The 19,661-nt window shown below is 37.6% G+C and overlaps 1 protein-coding gene across 4 annotated transcripts in view; it reads right to left on the bottom strand.

Moving 5' to 3' along the window:
- Positions 1-1,465: 1,465 nt before the first annotated feature.
- GRB14 (growth factor receptor bound protein 14) overlaps positions 1,466-19,661 on the bottom strand; it is a 104,426-nt gene continuing 86,230 nt past the window's right edge. For 2 of the 4 annotated variants that reach the window (XM_036884266.2, XM_036884270.2), the window contains 8 exons: positions 17,306-17,416; positions 17,020-17,115; positions 10,605-10,685; positions 5,790-5,906; positions 5,627-5,699; positions 5,394-5,481; positions 3,132-3,225; positions 1,466-1,830 (listed from right to left, as the gene is read on the bottom strand). In XM_036884266.2, the coding sequence (XP_036740161.2) occupies positions 1,684-1,830; positions 3,132-3,225; positions 5,394-5,481; positions 5,627-5,699; positions 5,790-5,906; positions 10,605-10,685; positions 17,020-17,115; positions 17,306-17,416 (807 nt within the window). In that variant the 3' untranslated portion in view covers positions 1,466-1,683. The remainder of the gene's footprint in view (positions 1,831-3,131; positions 3,226-5,393; positions 5,482-5,626; positions 5,700-5,789; positions 5,907-10,604; positions 10,686-17,019; positions 17,116-17,305; positions 17,417-19,661) is intronic. The other 2 variants (XM_036884269.2, XM_036884267.2) reach the window with 2 other exon arrangements.

Below are 19,661 nucleotides of genomic sequence, written 5' to 3'. Positions count from 1 at the left end.
TATAGTGCGTGGGGGGCACAGGGAGGGCTGCGCAACACAGAGAAGACAAGTAGTGATTTTACAGCATCTTACTACGCTGATGGACAGTGACTGTGAAGGGGTATGTGTGTGGGGGGACTTGGTGAAGGGGGGAGCCTAGTAAACATAATGTCCTTCATGTAATTGTGGATTAATGATACCAAAAAAAAATTATGAGAAGGTTTGTATCATTAAGGATAGGGGATAATTTGGTTAAGAATAAATAAAATTTATTCTTTTAGCAAAAGTAAAAAATAAAAAAAAGAATTAGGTTTGTATTGGCTAAAAGTAAACTGAATATTTTTTTTAATTCCACCAATAATTCTATTTCAGTGATAACTTATTAGCATTTCATGACTGTTTTTGGATGCTTTATTACCAAAAATGCATAGCTTTTATTTAAAACTAAAAGATGCATTTTTGAAATAGTTGCATAAAGTCTTCCTAACTTTCCCACGGTGTTGTAAGGATCAACTAGAGAAGAAACAGGCAAATTTGGCATGATTTTAATATTTATTTGATGTTTTGGTTCTCTTCTTTCTTTTTTTAGAACAATGAGTATCATTCCCACAAGATGGGAAAAACAGTCATGGAATCCCAACAAAAACCTACCAGACTCTCAGAGAGGTAAAAAAGGAGTTTCAAGAGGAGCCTCAAGTTTCCAAAATCTTTCGCTTTCCATATTGATGTTGCCAAGGTAAGAAAGCGAAAAGGCAGTTGGCAAAGAGAAGAGCATGGATTTACCTATTAGGATCTTCATAGATTTTGCATCTTTGGTTTCACTGATTTTGATCAGGTTGACAATCTAGAATGAAAAGAATATAAAGAGCCCTCTGAAAGTTACAGCCTGGGCAAAAGTGAAATATTAAGGTAACAATGTTACATTGTCACAGATTATATGGCACAGAAGGCATGTGCAAATCACGTAAATCCTATTTATATTTTGGTCATTTTCTTAAGAAAAAATAGTTCCAGTTAGTCATTAAATGAATTTTAAAAATGCAGTAAGTGATGTGTCCCTAATAGGTACAATACCAGTGTAACTATTACTGTATGATTAATAATCTGATGAGGTAATAAAAATCATCCTGAAAAAAATCAATATATTTCCAAATAATTTTAAGTCGCTACTTGAAAATATGATTTGATTTTAAAGTAATCATAAACTCAGATAATACATAATTCAAAATAATTTTTAGTTTTGTTAACATGTTATGGGTTGCTTCTTTTAATTCATAACCCAAGGTTTTATTATACTTTTAAAGTTACAAAAAAATGTAGCATAATCAAAATCCAGTCTGCAAACTACTCATCCTGAACCCCAATATTTTTTTCCTATTTTGTGGTTGAAAGTTCTAATGCTACTATAAAGACAGAAAGATGTGAAAAATGTGCATATTTGAAGAAAATATTATGGTAATGTCAAATCACACAAGAACACACCAAATCATTTTTTCTGAAGTTTAATTTTAACTAATAAATTTTAAATGATGACTGTAATGTCAATCCAAATCTCTTATTTCCAATGCACAAACTATGCTTGTAACCTGTAGGTGACACAGATTCTTTTCACCATGGCCTCCCTTGTTAATGGTTTTTCTTTTTCCTCTTTTTTCTTAAGTCCTTTTTCTTCAACAGTTGAACAATAAGTCACTTCTGGTTTGACTAAAGAGCAATCCTAGCACAATAGTGTTTCAACTTGCATGGAAGAACACCCTTATTGAGTTGGTAGAACTCCACCAGCTGGATTAGGTCTGTAAACCTTGTGTGGCCATCATCCAGAGTGTGGAACATGTCACCGTCGTCTTCCACCTGCAAGAGGAAAAACAACAAGCTCAGAAAGAAGGACAAAATACCCAGAAGGACAATCAAATCCTACGCATACTGTATCTATTTGCCCAAATCCAAAAGTTGATGAAACTAAAGGAGAGTGAGAAGAATGTTATGGTATGGCCACTTCTTTTACATAACTTCACTTGCATTTAAACGAAGCATCATCGGATCCTAGGATAAGCACTGTGGCTCCACTTCCTCTACCTCTGATTCTCCCAATGTCCAATAGTTGGAACAATATATTCTATTCTGAAAATACTATTCTGAATCAAGAAACAGTAAAAAATCTACACTATTCACTGTAAAAGCAAACAGAGTATTTTAATGTTCCATTTTACAGAAACTGATTCCCATTTCTAAATGATGACCACCTAACAGCCTCTCTCAGTATGCTAAAAATGAATATTTATATAATTTGTATCTACAAACTGTTTCTGATTCAATCAAGCATTGGAAAAATTAAATGACAGTTGCCTTTTTTTTTTCTTTTTCTTGGGCAATGAGGTCTTCTAACAGTAAGCAATTCATATTTTCCAGGGGCATTAACCACATATTAAACAGGGACGATACTTCATATAGACTAAAATTCCAAAAAGAGGCCATTCAAAAGGGAACACTAGCAATTTAGCAATCTTACATAATATTTTACTGAAAATAGACTGAATTTCTATTCCATTACTGTCTGGTCCCAATATACAGACCACATACATACATACCTGCGTGTGTACACACAGACACAGACACACACACACACACACACACACACACACACAGACAGCAGAAGCAACAAAAATCCCAACGCAAGTTGTGCCACCCAGAAGCAGAATTACAGGATGTGTTCAGAACAGTTGGAATGTTCTCCAGTTCTGCAGTACCTGTGTTTCTATCCATAATGATTAAAAATAAAACTAAAAAAGCACACACACACAAAAAAACCATTTTTGAGACATGAAAGGAGAAAAGGCTTTAAAATAATGGTTTTTAAAGAACCACTGGTAGAATTCAGAAAGAATTTTTAGTGGCCTTTTAACAATAGGTGGCATGGGGTCTATATGATATTGTTAAATCACATTTCATGAAAAAAGGGAAATTTAATTTTCACAATTCCTGTATTTCTTATATTAATTCAGGCTCATAAAACCATTTCTGCCAAACTTAAGTCTAGTCAAAGCACAAGCTCCCAAGTTATATTTAATAAAAAATCTGAAAAAAACAGTTTCCAAAAGCTTATGCATTAAGATCATTTCTGATATACGAATGTGAAATCACAAATTACTTACTGGTATAATTTGAAAATGCTTTATTTTTTGTCCATGACTCATTGACAGTACGAAAGTTTTGGGGTTACTCTGACTATCCCGTACCAAGAAAACTCTAAAGAGAGAGAAGGAATTTCAATATACTTCTACATTTACTCATGGATTTCAAAGAAAAACAGCATGTAACGAATGCAGGAAGTATATTCATAAATGTAGCCAGAGTTTTACTTTACTTTGTATTCAATGGTGGGATTATCCGACCTGGTAAATAGCATGGTATAACAGATCCTTACACTATAAAACTGTCATCAGCTCTAATTTCATTTTAATAGGATAAACATACAGCCCATTTGTCAGATTGTTTGCTCACAATAAGCAATATAATGCTATGTTGGCATCAATAATTAATGTGTCCTTTCTCCACCGGGAAACTGGGTATTCACATGTAGCACTTCTGTACAGAGAATGGGGTGTTAGCATATTGTTATTTTAAATCTGGGTTGCATTAGGCCCTGAAAAGAAAATCATCTAGAATGAAATCATTTTGTAATCCCCTCTTCTGTACTGGATCCCCTTTTTTCTCTCTTGATTCTGGTTCCTACCATTACATGGTACCTACACAACAGAAAGTGAGAAATAAATATATTCTAAAAATAGATCAACCTTAAAACCATTTATTAAATGTTTGAACAAAATGTTTTAAGTAAAAGAAACACCCCCAAAACATATACTTTAACCTTGAAGAATGCAGCAGAAAAGCCTCTGTAGTGTCAGGCTGGGAAAACAAGACATGGCCTAATGGCCTAAGAGAAAAATGCTGTCAGGCGGGACCTCTTATTTACTTGCAAGACTGTGCAAAACCAGCTTTGTGTTAATTGTTGGCAAACAGACTGTGCAAACAGTCCCCACTGGTGACTCTGTGCCTGGGCAAAGAGGCAGCCAAATTTGAGCCATCACAGATGTCTGATGAGATTATCCATTTGAGTTGTATTGCGTGAAATTCAGACATTACATCACGAGGAGGTGGTACAAGTCTCACTAGTACACCAAGCTGATTCTTTCCCCATTCCCGAGCGGGTCACCACTGCCACCTAGTGGCCTGCGTGGCCTCATGGCATTTTTCCAAAGGAATAACCCCCGCCCCCCTAAGGCCAATTTTTTTAATTCAAAAATTTTTTAAATAAAGATATTACTCTTTATGCAATTACTGCATTCAATCGAAAAAAACTGGGCTTAGAAATTAGGAAAATTATAATCCTCCCAAACAGTTTACAATTCCTTGCAATTTATATCTTTTCTTGGTCTCATCATATTGTAATTCTACTAATTATTCAGATTTGAATCTAGAAAGACTGTGCTCCACACAGAGTAGCTCATTCAAATCTTCTCTTATTCAGAATCTAGTGAAATTCTGACTGGCTATTAATAGTCTTCCATATGAAGATGCATTTTTATCCAAATGTCAGTATTAAATCACCTTGAAATCTTGTCATCAACTTAACCCAACCCTGGAAGATAAAAGATCCCATTCACCATTGGTTCAAATAGATGCTAGTTGCATTTCTCATCCAAGCCTCAATACAACTTCCCTATTTATATGGCATTTGGGAAGAGAATTTAGCTAGTATTAAAGAAAGTATCTGAAATATTGATAATTTTAAAAAAAGAAAATTCTTTAGATTATAAATCTTCCATAATCCATTTTTTATTTCTCTTGTATTTTCCATGCTACCTCACTCGAAGATAACATGAGAAACAGTCAAGTGTTCTTTTCATAGGTTTATATTACTTTAAACTGCCAAAATTTAGACAGAAAATAGGGATGTAAGCAGAGAGAAAAAAATAAAACAAGCAGTCAAAATATATGAGCCTTCTACTTAATACCCCCTGCATCAAACTTCAAAAAATATAACATGTAAGATAATGTCATGACACAAATCTTATTTTTGAATCATATTAATTATATGTTCAAATCAAAATGTTGACACCCCAAAACAAGTTCAGTTTTATCTGAGATACTAGTCTTGGTACAAAATGGTAGTATTAATAATTACTGGTTAAAAGCAGATAACTACTCAGTGATCTGTTCATTTGCACACAACCACTAAGCACACAGGGTCCCAAGTATTACATAGATAATGTAGGATGCAAGGGCAGCCATCCTTCCACAACAAAGTCACTTCTGTTTTATGATAAGCCCAAGTCAAAACTCTATGTGTGTTGAATGAGTAATTACGGATTACAGGAGAAATCAAAATCACTACCATTCAAAATCAAACTTACCCATCCACAAGTCCTTGCTGAATAATCAGTCGCTGCGCTTCATCTCTAGAAATTTTGTGGTGAAACCAGGGCTGCGACCGGTGGATTCCTGACAAAATACAATGGAGGAACACAAAGCTGTGTCTGAAATTATCACCATTTAGTTCCATGTACTTTCCACCCTCAACCACTTAGCCAGTCCAACAAAATGCACATCTATAATTTCAGTCCCAGGGGACCATGCGCAGACGTACCCATGTTTGTGGCAGAGCTCTGTAAAGATGCAGTGGGGCTACCATGAGTGGCCAGGCGTAAACATCCCTTTTTCTGCACAAGGAAGAGGGGAAGAAAGTTCAACTTTTGGGGTGAAACAAACTCAAATCAGAAACATTTTGAGGAACATGATGCTATATGTACCCTCCAAGCAAGACCTTCTTCAACAGCAACCGAAAGTGCTTCTGTGGGATTTTCTATGACTCTGCTTTTCTGGCCTGAGAAGTCCATTGCTACTAGGGAATTCTCTGATATACTTCTCTGGAAAAAAAAATAATAAATACATTTTTTTACCGTGAAAATATCTTTGAAAGTTATCTTTAAGTGTTTGTGGGGAATATGTTGCCATTCTAGACTATGGTTCCAAAAGTGGCCAGCAGGACATTAAAAGGTGAAAAATACATATTCAAGATAAAATGGTGCTATAAAACATTTCAGTTAAATAAGTTACATAGTTGTTTGTTAAGGTTACTGAATTAAGTGTTGAGCAAAGAGATTAAAAGGCTTTCCAAGTAAGCATGGCTTTCTCCTAAAACAAAAACCTATTTCTTCATATTCTCTAGTAAAATGGGAAAATGCCAATTTAGAAAGGAAAAATCCTTCCTGTGGCTAAAAAGATCCATTACTTCTGAATTTGTCTCTCTATTATGACTTGAAATTCATCAATTACCATTTATATGTCAAATCTATCTACTTATACAGCAACTATTTTACAAGGTTCAAGAGAGACAAAAGCCATAACTTAGACTGACTTACATCACTTCCTTAAAAAGAAATAGTACTCATATTTTATAAAGGAACAAACTACAGTATGCATTTTAAAAGCTTATCAGATCAACTTTCATCTTTCTTAGAAGATGATTCAGATAGTTCCATAATACTAAAATTTTTATGACTTAATATGTGCATGTTTTTTCATCTTGTGAGGACACACGTGACCAAGTGAGAGTTGCAAAAATAAGTTCATGTGATAAAAAGGGAACTTACATAAAAGACATCTTTCAACAAACATAATTTGAACAAGTAATAAAATCATCTTTTAGACCACTACTTTTTGAATTCATATTCTCTCTAGGTGAAAATAAAATATGCCAAACCTGGACCATATTTTTGTTTTTTGTTTGTTTAGGGCTCTATTTCACAACCATCTTTTTAAAAGTATGGCATCCCAAATCATGCATTCTAAAAAAAGATAATTGTCAAAATCTCCATTCAAGAGGCTTGGTCCATTTATGAGACTGAAAATTCTCCAAAAGAAAAAAAAATTCAGAACCAGCATGGACAATGTTTAACAGTCATCCCCACTTGTTAATACAAGAGCAACATAAAACATGGAGTGCTAATGGGCAAAGGCCAGCCAGTGTGTACCTGGAGGCTAGTGGCTTCAGACCAGTTTCTCTCTCTCCACATGGGTTGTGCCAGGCATAGCTTGGTCTAACCGACTACACAGCCACATGTGTGCCTGAAACAAAACCTTGTCCACACAAAAAAATTGGGGGCCTCATTTATCACTGCATCACACATCCCACTTTATCAGCATTTGCTGTTTCTCTTCGAACCATGCTGTAGTGGTCTGCAATCTTATTACAGTTCATCTTCATGCCTAGAGGTCCAGCAGGCAATCTTTCATTTGTTACAGGAGCATTTATAACTGACAGCTGCTCTTTGCAGACAGATGCTGTCTCTGTAATCTCTATCTGCTGTCACACCTTACTTTGCCCTTCTCACCCCGTGATCTTCTGTGCCGGGCTGTGGACCCGTTGGATATACTTTTGCTTTGCCAACATTAATGAAAAGCCCCCACCTGCCCAAACCACAGAGTAACTAATCTCAAACATAATGATAGCTTTATCCTAACAACATCTCTACCTTAACACACCAAGATGGCTCTGCAATCGCAACGTTCTGATGACATAAAAATACTGTTAGAGGAGCAAAATAAACATAACCTGCTGATCTTGTTTTTGTTTTTGTTTGCTTGTTGTGTTTTGGGTTTTTTGCCTATAACATGACAGGCTGGAATGTAAAATAAGATCCCATGTTCCATAATTACTGGATCTAAGTAGAGTATCTACAATGCAAGTAAGTATTTTCATCTGCTACATTAACTCCATTAGGGGAAAACACAGGAATATAGCAAATGTTTTCTACTGAGTGGCAGGTGGTGGATGAAAAATTAATAGTTTACCTTTGGTGGACAAAGAAATGGAAGTGGAGCAGAACCTGACTTGGACTCAAAAGGTCATTTTCAGCTCAATTTCTTTCACATAGGAATGCAATGTTGATAACATTCAGAATCCGTGTATTTCTCAAATATTTGTCCCTTTTTTTAGCTCTTTCTTCTAGTGCAATAAATAGGGTGAGCCCTTAAAAAGCATCCATGATTTTAATGGCAGGTCTCTTTTTTTAAGAAAGAAGAAACCTGGGTACCCCCTGGATAGCCCAGCCACACTTTGAGATCAGGTCCTCTCTTGGTGAGTTTTGAACATAAAATGTTTTTCAGACAGTTTAGCTAGGAGGTAACCAGTAGCCGCACACTCTCTGTTCCCCCACTTGAAAGATTCAGATAAACCTGCAGCACGATTCTGTGCAAAAGGGAACAGAATTTCCTGATATTGTTCTCTCATCTGCTTCATACAGAGCCACAGGAGATGAGAGATGTAATCAGTTTTAGACATTATGCAGCCATGCCCCTTATTTTATACTGTAGGACACCAGCCACTGGACCAAAGTCACACAGACAGCTTATGGAAAAGCAGTGACAGCAGGCTCTGCCTAGGGTTCTTTGATGTTCCACAGAGTGGGAGGTACAGGGGAGAAACTGCAGTTTGGAACATCTGGCATAGGGCCGGGTCCAAAGTGAGGAATGATAAGAACTGGAATCGACTTGTTACCCCATCCCCTCACTCCAGCCAGGGCCATATTAACAGATGCTCCCTTAAATGCATCCTTTCTTTGCCCCTAAAAGAACCAAGCACATTTGGGTTCCTGAAATATCTGCTGATGACTCTCCTTTCAAAGGTTAACAGGAGTGGCTATTATGTGTTATATATACAGCTATGATGTTCATTACGATAGGAGAATTTTTCTTCTCATTTCTCTTCTCAAAATGTATCCTTGGAAAAGTTAAGAAGATAATATTGTTCCTTTAAAAATATAAATAGAGTATATGAAGTTTTCTATAATTCTCCCTGAAAATAGCACAGATGAAAACCCACAGAGGCCAGTGAGGGACACTGGCACCCACTGTGCAGGCCACTGACTCTTCCATGAGAACCTAGAAAGCTGGGATTTTGTGTAGACACCAGAGTCAGCACAAACACCTCCCAAAACTTCTTTGTTTCCTTCATGTAAACGAAAAGTGGACATACAATTCTTAACTGCTGTTCTCTGATTATGACAACTGCTGTGTAGGTCTTCCCCATACTGGTGCCTAAACCCCTTCTACAATCACTATGTCCAACCAGACTCACTCAAGGAATGTCTGCTCCCATCCAAGGTGTTAAACCAGGGAAGCTAGACTAACCATACTCTCATATACATATTAACGGCAAGTTCACTTTCAATGGAAGGATAATACCGTACTTGGATGCTAATGACGGTGACGAAACTAGAAAGTACTTTGTGACAATTTTTTTCTATGATTACGAGGACACTAAACAATAATTACCTCCAAATGCATGGCTGTTATTAACATGTTCATCCTAATAACTACAGATGCTAGAAGAAATTCAGAAGGATTTAGGAAAGGCTTAAGATAATAAGACTCATTATTCTATATATATATATATATGGATTGAAAGATAAGGGTAAGCTGACAAATTGTAAAAATACTCACCTTTAAGCAATTGTTTTTATAAAAATTCATTATATTCCTTAGTTTCTTATTCTAGGGCTTAAAAGTGAGATAATACAAAGATGAAAAGTTAACTCTTCCACAACTTAAAGCAACATGACTACAGAATTGGAGTTCTTTTTCCGTATTAGTCTATCAGGCTTCAAAATCAACATTATTTCACGCTTCATTCCTAGAACTGAGCAATCCGTCGGCTACATTCCATGCAGGGAAATGTGCCTTCCTTGGTCACAGCCACCAGGGGCACATTTTTAACCTCAGTGTAGACGCAGCACCTTAGGTGATCTCTAACATACTCCATATTCAGGAGTGAAAGCAAAAATAGCAGAACATAAACTTTAAGTTCAGAAATAAATTTCTTGTGCTAATGCACAGGAAATTAAAGTTGGTTCCTAAAGAAGGAAAAAGTTGTGTCTGTGTGTGTCTGCAAGTAAGTATCAAAGTTGCACTTAGTATAAATCTGACAGGAAAGGAGGTACTAGACTTAATGCAATTCATGACCTATATTTTGCCTTGTAGTTTTTGGGTATCCTGGAGAGCAGTTTGATTTTCAAGGACCTGGAACTTTAAAAAATTGATTGTTAGAAAGCCAGAATGAAAAGGAGCTCCCATATATACAGTGCGGATTTTAATATTCCAAACCATTGTTATCTTTATACTAGGCTACGACAATCCCAGAATTAACATTAAAATAAATAAATAAGCCCACAATCAAAATCAGTCATTAAGAAAACATCTATGATCCCAAGGAAAATAATCTATAAATTATCTTATTAAAATCTAGTCTCAAAAGTTGTAATGATGCAGAATGATTCATGTAATTCTTTCAAATATTTTTTTAAGTTAACATACAATATTATCTATTTTAATAGGACCCATCATGTATGCACTATTGCTGTGACTTTATCATGGGATGCAATCATATAAAACTCAAGAATCAATAATTCAACACAACAGTATGATAGGATAGTGCCAAAGTCACTTTACTTGACCAAAAGGAAAGCATATCAATGTATTGTCATGTACATTTATAATATAATGTGTTTGCAAATTCATATGATGCAAATATAAATAAAATATCGGTTCACTAGTTTGGTGCTTACCATGGGTGATATACTCTGAGAACTGCAGCCACTTCTGCCTTGATGTGGATGCATGTAATTCTGGTACAGCTGCGTGCCATACTGCAGAACGAATAAATAGGGACACATTCCCACCATTTCTACTACACACTTCATTTATGAAATCATTACTTGCATTAAGTATACATCATCAACATAGAAAATAAAAGTTATAAGCTTTCCTTAATACATAAAGCAACCAAAATTTTGAAAGGTAAGCTTTTGGTGCCTGACAATGATACATTTAAAAAGACATTGTTTTTCACTTGGACCCACACTTACGGTCTAGCTCCCCAGTGTAAAGATCTGGAACTGACTTCGCTACTTATCTTTTCTTAGCACCAATAGCACCAAAACCATTTGCAGTGACATATCACCTAGTCATAAGAAAGCTCACTTGGGAAGGGTGCCAGGCTTTCTGGTACAAAGACTCCACAAACCTCACACACATCCTAAGCAACACCAGGTAAAATTCACAGTAACTCTTCAATGACTGGTCGATGAATTGCATTGTCTCATTGATAAGACCATAAACTTGGCTCAATGTTGAAGATTCCTGACACTGTATCATCCTTTGGTAATAATACTGTTATGACACTGTTTTATTTTTGGCTTTAAATTCAGGGAAATAAAATTGGTAACAATACTGCTATGACACTGTTTTATTTTGGGCTTTAAATTCAGAGACATCAAATTGGTAAGAAATCAGGCTGATTTCAAAGAGTCACAAAATACAACATGAATGGCAGCAGATAAAAGCTATAGCACCTTTACTTTGAGGAGGTAGCATCATAAGACTTGGGCTGCCAGGCCTCACTTGGAAAGGGTGTCTGCACCGTAACTAGATTATCTGTTTGCGAACCATTAAGAATGCCAAGTGCCATGACCACATTTATCTTGCAGAGTTCACTATCTGAAGACAAGGATATCCTGCTTCTGTTTAAGGCACTTGGTTAAAAAAAAAAGAAACCAATGGAACAGATGGGCATTTGGGGGTAGGGAGCAGGGGCTATACTCTACAATTCCCTCCATGTCACAGAGCTATAATGAACTTAAAAGTAGGTCCTATATAAAAGAGATGGAAGAGACACCATGGAATCCAATCTCATCCTTAGGATGAATGCTCTCTCAACATTCCAACAGGGCTATTTCTCTAACGACTATTTCCTTAAAAGCAATTTCAGCAAAGTGGATATATTAGGCAGAAAATCAGAGGGGTGGGTGAGGAGAGTCACTATTTTCAAAATTTTGCTTTTAATATGAATGCAAACCCACACTCATTTAAAATTCTCTGTGTTGACTTCTTTATCCAATTATTTCCCAGCTTCTAAAAATTATTTTTTAATTTAAGGTTTAATTGACATTAATGGTACCTAATGAAATTTACTTTAAATCAAATCTAAGCCTACAATAACTTTAAAAAGAAGACAGAGGAACTTAATTCCTAGCCAAATTCATTTTGGAGAATATATAATAACCTCTAACCAACCCTTCCACAAAGTACAACCTTTTATTTATCTGCAGTAAAAAGCCTGCTACCTACTAATAAGACTATTTTCTTCAAAGACGTATTGTCCCTGGTACCTGTGGTGTTAGGTGGGTGCTTCTGTGCTGGTGGAGGTCTTTAGTAGGCACTTAACTCTGGCTGAGCGGCAGGGTGTGGGTCACCCTAACATTTCCCTGTCCTATGAAGGAGCAGGGAAGTAACCAAAATAGGTCAGAGAAGCCAACAAAGCTCTCACTGAAGGGAAGGGCAGCAGACAACGTGTAACCAGGACACTGTACATGAGCAAATCTCCCCTTTCCTAAGTCTCAGATCTTCTGTGATTCTATATGTAACTGGAATTTCTCCAAAGAGAACAAGAAATCTTCATCTGATGCTATATGAAGAGTTTGTATGTGTATATGGAAAAAAAAAAAGGGGAAATAAAACAAAGCTTCCTGGGGGAGGCTCCATCTACTGAGTCATATACAATGAAAACCAAAGGGATGCTTTCAGTCCAGCCAATGTGACAGACTAGTCTCTGCCTGCTCCTCCCCACCAAGGTACAAAGATAAGCTCTGGAAATGACACAATAAACAACCAAAGGAGACAATCCAAAAATACCTCTAACATCAGGTGAGTCCAGCTGGACCAGACAGGGGGATAAAACAAGTGCCCCACTGATCATAAACTGCTAAGAGAAACAAACCCCCTTATTAGAGGGCCTCAAATGGGTCTGCGCGGGCCGGCCCTGGCTTCCTGTATCAAGTGTAAAACAGGTCATATCACTTTCCCTTCTGATACCATTTGGTGCTTTCTCATTAGCTCCAGGAAAAAAGTCCTCACTGATGCCTGCCTGCCTCCCTTTTCCAGCCTTACCTGCAAAAGCTTTACCACAATTGACACAGCAGGGAACGTGGATGTGCTAGGCAGAGTAACAGCCCCTATAGAGGTCCCCATCCTGCTCCCTAGAACCTGTTTGAATATGTCAAGCTACCTGACAGAGGGGGATTAGCATTGCAGATGGAATTAATCACGCTAATAAGGTGACCTTGAAATTAGGTGAACATCCTGGACTACTGAGGTAGCTCTAATGTGATCACAATATCCTTCTAAGGGAAAGGGGCAGGCAGAAGGGGGAGAACCGGGCAAACGGCAGTAAGAAAGGACCTGGCCAGACACTGCTGCCTTTGAAGTGGAGGAAGGGACCACGAGTCTGACCAAGGAATCCGGGCAGCCTCTAAAGGCTGGAAAGGGCAAGGGAGATGGATTCTCCCCTAAAGCTTCCAGAAGGGAATGAAGCCCCGTCAACACCTCGCTTTGAGGCCAATAAAACCCAATCCAGACTTCTTGAATGAGAGAGGTGTAGGACAATAAATTTGCATTGCTGTAAGTCACTGTGCTGGTGGTAACTCGTTACAGAGGCAATAGGAAACTGATACAACAGAGCATTTAGAAACCACGCATCTGTGACTTGAAAGAGGCTCTGAGAAGAGTCAGATAAGGGCAAAAAAAAAAAAAGTATAAAGGGACAAAATTCCAGAAACTCAGCCCTCTGGATACAGAAGTCATCAAAAAAAGCTTTTCGTTTATTTCATTAATTCTCAGACTCATTTCTTCTCAAATTTTAACACCTAGAAATATGTCTTATAATCTAAGGCATTTTATATTCCCTGTGGACCACTTGACTTGCCATTGCCCGATCTTTGAGGGGATCAAGAAATCATCAGCATCAACCCTTGCAAAAGGGATGTCAGTGGCTAGACAGCCCCACAGACCCGGGCAGGGCACGTGTCTGAGAAATTCTGCCTCCCTGAGGCTCCTGATGCCACAGAGCTGCAGTCTGTGGAAAACATGGGTATCCATGACTCTGAGATGAAAAGGATTCAGAAATGCCAGACTTAGAATATGAAGAAGTTTTAAAGATACCCAAGCTAATTTATTTCACACATACAATCATATATATGTATATATTCGTGTCATGCACAAAATTGATAAATGAGGAAAATCTAGATCTATCGGTCTAAATAAATCTAAAATAACTACTTAAATGAAAATAAAAATTTTAAGGGACACGAAAGCATCATAAAACTCCATTGGCATAATTATTTTCTTTCTAGTTAGACCAAAATAACTGAGTAATCTAGTAAGATCAGTGGTGTGTTAGATTCACTGAAAGACTGATTCAAGAAAGTACGCTTACCAATTGCTCCTCTGTTGGGTATCTGACTTTGAGCCCAAGTTAGGAGGGAGAAAGACTTGACTCACCAGACTGGAAAGGGTCTCCTCTACCAACCTGGCCTGATTTCCAGAGTTCTGATGGAAGGGGAGGGAGAACCAGAGACCTCAGGGTATTTTCTCTACAATTTTCCCTACAACTGCAATGGCGTAAAGCCTTCCAAACGGTGCCAGCCTCTTCATCTGTGAAAGGAGAGGTCTGGATGAGGTCAGTGGTTCTTAATCAGGCAGACACCCGGGACTCACCCACTGAATCGGGGTCCCCAAGGATGGGGCCAGGCACACAGACCGTGAGGATGCCCCTCAGCTGATTCCAGAGCACATCTCTAGCTACCTCATTTCTGCTCCTTGATTGGTTGGTTCCCAAGACTCTAAATTTCTTTTCTCTTGTTTACATTTTATGACAATGAGAGCTACATAGGAGTGATTATTTATCATAAGGATTTCAAAGAACCAAGACTTCTAAGTTTTACTGAAACCAAATGATGATAGCTGACAGCCATTTACCAGTATGCTATTTGGGACAAATCTCTTATAAAAAGGTGACCTCCTTGGCTCTCCGCCATAACAGCAAAAGGAAGCAAATTACAGTTTTTCCAAAAGCTTCCTTTAAGCATTTTTGAAAACTTTCTTCCAATACCATTTCACACCCACTAGGATGATTCTTTAAAATTTTTAAAAAAAGGATAATAACAAGTGTGAGCAAGGACATGGTGAAATTAGAATTCTCATACATTGCTGGTAGGAATGTGGAGTAGTTGAACCACCATGGAAAACATTTTGGTAATTCCTCAAAAAGGTAAACAAACAATTACTATATGAACAACAATTCCATTCCTGGGTATATACCTGAAAAACCTGAGAACTGGTGCTTAAATACACATACACACATGTTCACAGCAGCGCTATTCACAACTGTCAAAACGTACAAACAACCCATTTGATAGATGCTACAAAAGGTGGATGAGCCACAAAACAATATGCTAAGTAAAAGCAGACAGACACAAAAGGTTACATATGATTTCATTTCTGTGAAATATCTAAATAAGTAAATCCATGGAGACAGACACAGATTGATGGTCGCCCTGGGCTGGGAATAACTGCCCGGTGGGCTTGAAGTTTCCTTTTGAGGTGATAAAAGTGTTTTGGAGCTAAAGAAAGGTGCTGATTGCATAACACTTTGAATGTACTATATGCCATTGAATTGTTCACATTAAAAATAGTCAATCTGCCTGCTTTTATGTTATGTGAATTTCACTGCAATTAAAACAATAGAAGGATAAAAAAGCAAAACTTTCTTCCAAACCAGGTATGACAGCTAATAATTTGGATTCTGATTATTTTGCCCTTCTTCAAAAGGAATGGTTGATAATTTCATAATTGTAAATGTAAAGTTGTACTGAATTTACTAGCATACAAGTTTTAAAAATAAACAAGTGTTTCCTATTCAGTCTGGCAGAAATCAGTTCTACATCTCTCTTCCCGACTTACCATTTAGAACATTCTTACTCCTTTCAAAATGCCCACCAACAAATTATGCTCATTTAAGTTGTAATTTCTACTTAGTGCAAAGGTAGATGTTTTAATTAATATATCTATACTAAAATTTATTGAATAAGTTGAGTTACACTTAAACCAGAAAGCAATCTGTACAGTATTTAAATGAAATGTAAAACAACTATTCTAAACATAACCAGGTGGGCGCTTTGTAAAATACACTTTGTGTTGGACTGAGAGCAACATTTTTTAAAATGAAGACTGAATAGTATTCCTTTGTGTATATGTACCACATCTTCTTTATCCATTCATCTACTGATTGGCCATAAGAAACAAATCCTACCATTTGCAACAACATGGATGGAGCTGGAGGACATTATGCTCAGTGAAATAAGCCAGGAAGAGAAAGACAAATGCCAAATGATGTCCCTCATTTGTGGAGTACAACAATGAAGCAAAACTGAAGGAACAAAATAGCAGCAGACTCAGAGACTCCACGAATGAACTAGTGGTTACCAAAGGGGAGGGGTGTGGGAGGGTGGGTGGGGAGGGAGGGAGAAGGGGATTGAGGGGTATTATGTTTAGTACACATGGTGTGGGGGGATCACGGGGGGAACAGTGTAGCACAGAGAAGGCACATAGTGGATCTGTGGCCCCTTGCTGCACTGACGGACAGTGACTGCATTGGGGTGTGGTTGGGGACTTGATAATAGGGGTGAATGTAGTAACCACATTGTTTTTTCATGTGAAACCTTCACAAGAGTGTATATCAATCATACCTTAATAAAAAAAATTTTTTAAGCCAAAAAAATAAAAATTAATTAAATAATTGTTTAATTTAAAAAATGAAGACTGAGTCCTATATAGGCTACGTTTCAATCAGTTATACCAGCTATATAAGTAATACTTAAAAAAATGTCAGAAAATTTCTAAAAGTGGCATACTGACTCCACACACAAAAAAACAAATGTATTATGTTTATTCCAGTCCACTCTGCAAATGTTTACCTTCCAGATAAAGAAAGAAAACACACACACATTTGGTGGTGGTGATCTTTCTTCTTTCTCCTGGACGCACGCAGAAGCATACTTGAGTCTTTGTGTTTTGAAATACAGATATTTTCAAACTTTCATGGTCCTCACAGCATGTAATGGAAATTTACGCCTGCAGGGAGATTACCTTAAGCAGTCTAATCGCGGTCACCCAGCACGTCCTACTCAGCTCTTCTTCTGCACAGAGCATTCTCAGGTCTCGGGGCCCTCCTGCTTTGTTAGGCTAGAAGGCCACAGCACATTGTTTATCGTTAATGCATATCTTGAAGGTAACACCTGTTGAAATAAAAGCCACTAAAATTCTCCTACATATAAGAGGAAGCGGTCCCTTTTTAAAAGAAATTAAAGAAACTCAAGCTTACCTAAAAGACTGAGGCTTGCTTTATTCATCTATCAAAATATTAAGCCTGTACCTTAAAGCCGAATCCATAGTTAGCTGGGGCTCCGTGTTTTTTTTTGCCTGCCAGTGACACATAAATATCACTATTGCCAAATTCGCTGAAAAATTGCAAATGCCGTGGTTCCTTAGGAAAGAAAATATGTAAGGGTTGAAATGGATGCATATGTTTGCACTATCGCTTTTGTATTTCTATGATATCACACAGTTTGTACCTTGGAAAAAGACATTCCAAATAATATCATGGTAACAAGAGGGAAGAAAAACTAAGACACGCTATCCTTAAACAATCAGGAGCTTCATACAATATTACTACTGAATTGAGGAGTGGCAATTTGTTTATAATTTAACTCCCAATATATAAAATAATGCATCTTTTTTTTTTAAAATCATTCTCTTTAAATGCCATTTCAAGGAATCTGAGAGAGAGAAGAAAGCAAAAATGGCTTTTGAAGAGTTTTTCCTCATCCAGGTTTCAAATAATGGTAATTTAACAAAGGGAAATAGGTTGTTTTGAGCTTCTGAAGCAACTAGGGAAGAAAGCGGAGAAACTGATGATGATTCCTGCTTCAGGAAAGATCATCTGTCACTTCTATGTACCACCTAGCACGTCACAGCAGCAGTGAGACAGGCGCCATGACTCTCCTCCTTTGCAAACAGAAGGAAGCCTGTACAGATGAATGCCGGGAAATTACCTGGCAGTGGAATGTGTCTAATTTTTAAGGCAAAGTGGAATCTCAAACGGCTAATTCTTCTCTGGAAAATCCGTGAGATTTAGAGCCGGTCGTGGGAAATCCCTGGGTCATGTTATGATGGGATAGGTTAATAACTTGGAGAAGTGCTGAATTCTGGGGTTGAATGTATAATCAAAACTGACCAAAATGCATTTGTTCATTAAAACCTTGCTACTGGTAGTGTGGTCCTAGCCCAGCAGCATGAGCCTTGTCTGGGAGCTTATTAAAAATGTAAAATCTCAGAGCCCACTCCAGACCTACTGAAGCGAAATCTGCATTTTAACAAGATCCCAGATGATTCCCAGGCACTGGAAGCTGAGAAGCAGCGCTCTCCACCAACACGAAAAGAAAGAAAACAGAACATCCAGCAACCTGAGCAACCCATGCAAACAAGAGAAATTTCAGTCATTTAGCAGCAAAGCTATTCCATCCCTGATGACTGGGAGAGTGAGAGATGCCGTCACTGTCACTGCTCTTAGGCATTTTGATCTAAAGAGTGACTACAGTTCCCACTCTGTGAGAGGAGAAGGCAGAGGAGAAAATTGTTAGAAGAGACCCAGCCTAAGGCCTTTGGAACAAGGGAGGAAGAAAAAGAAAGGTACTCTTATTGTCAAGTGTATAAAAGTTTATTCCTTGATAGAAATTATTTGGCTAGTAAAAATGTCTGATTTCAACAAAGATAGAATAAAACCATCCTCGTCCACTGATCCTGTAGAAGCCAGTGCAGCTGAGTCATTTGGATGTAAGGGAAAAGTAGAAACACTGTAGGGCCATAAAAGGGAAGGATGAGTAACTTCTCTTGACTGACTTTGGTTCCATTACTGCAGACATATCAAGGCTTAAGACACTGTAAGGCTCCAGGCCGAGCTGGCATGGTTAGCAAAGGCTAAGCATGAACATGTGTACATGAAGGGAGATGGAAAGGAGGGTACTCAGATGTTTCCCTGTAATTACAAGCCGTAGTCTCATCTCCAAGGCTTGTAGCACTAGTTATTTCAATCCCCCCCTCCATCTTTGGAAAGTAAAATAAATCAATACCCTTTTCACAGAAAAAGGACAAAAAAATGGTCTCCTTGCCAGGCAGAAATATCATCTTAGACATTAGATAACCTACATAATTGGTACCTGGGTTATAGTCCTTGAAGTTATTTAATACCTCAACTTTCTTTTTGGAGGGGGAACTTAAAATCATTTTCATGCATAGACTATGGAACATCATCAGTCCATGAAGCACAGGCTAGAGAGAATATTATGTCTTAATGCACAGCAAAAGCAGAGACATTTTGTTGAAAGAGCTCAAGTATGGGCTGAGAATAGAGATCTGAGGCTGATGATTTTGCCTAGGCAAGGGGAAGACCATGGCAGGGTTAAAGCATAGATTCAGCTGGAGGGGTAAGAGCCATCCTGCAAAACAGGTGGGAGGGGGATGGTGAGAAGTGAAGCAAAATATCACAGGTGGCTGATTCTAATGAGAAGCCTGCTGAAGAAATAAGAATTTAGAAATTAAAGAAACATTATCCTATCTTTCCGGTAAAGCCAGAGATAAACATTACTACTGGATTTAGAGGCCACTTTTCTCTGATGTTAAAAGTAAAAAGATGATTCAGCATGCATTCGTTTAAACACCATCATAGGTAA

Source organism: Manis pentadactyla, chromosome 8 (genome assembly GCF_030020395.1).
Source record: "Manis pentadactyla isolate mManPen7 chromosome 8, mManPen7.hap1, whole genome shotgun sequence".
Taxonomy (NCBI): Eukaryota; Metazoa; Chordata; class Mammalia; order Pholidota; family Manidae; genus Manis; species Manis pentadactyla.
This window is presented reverse-complemented; position numbering and strand designations above follow the sequence as displayed.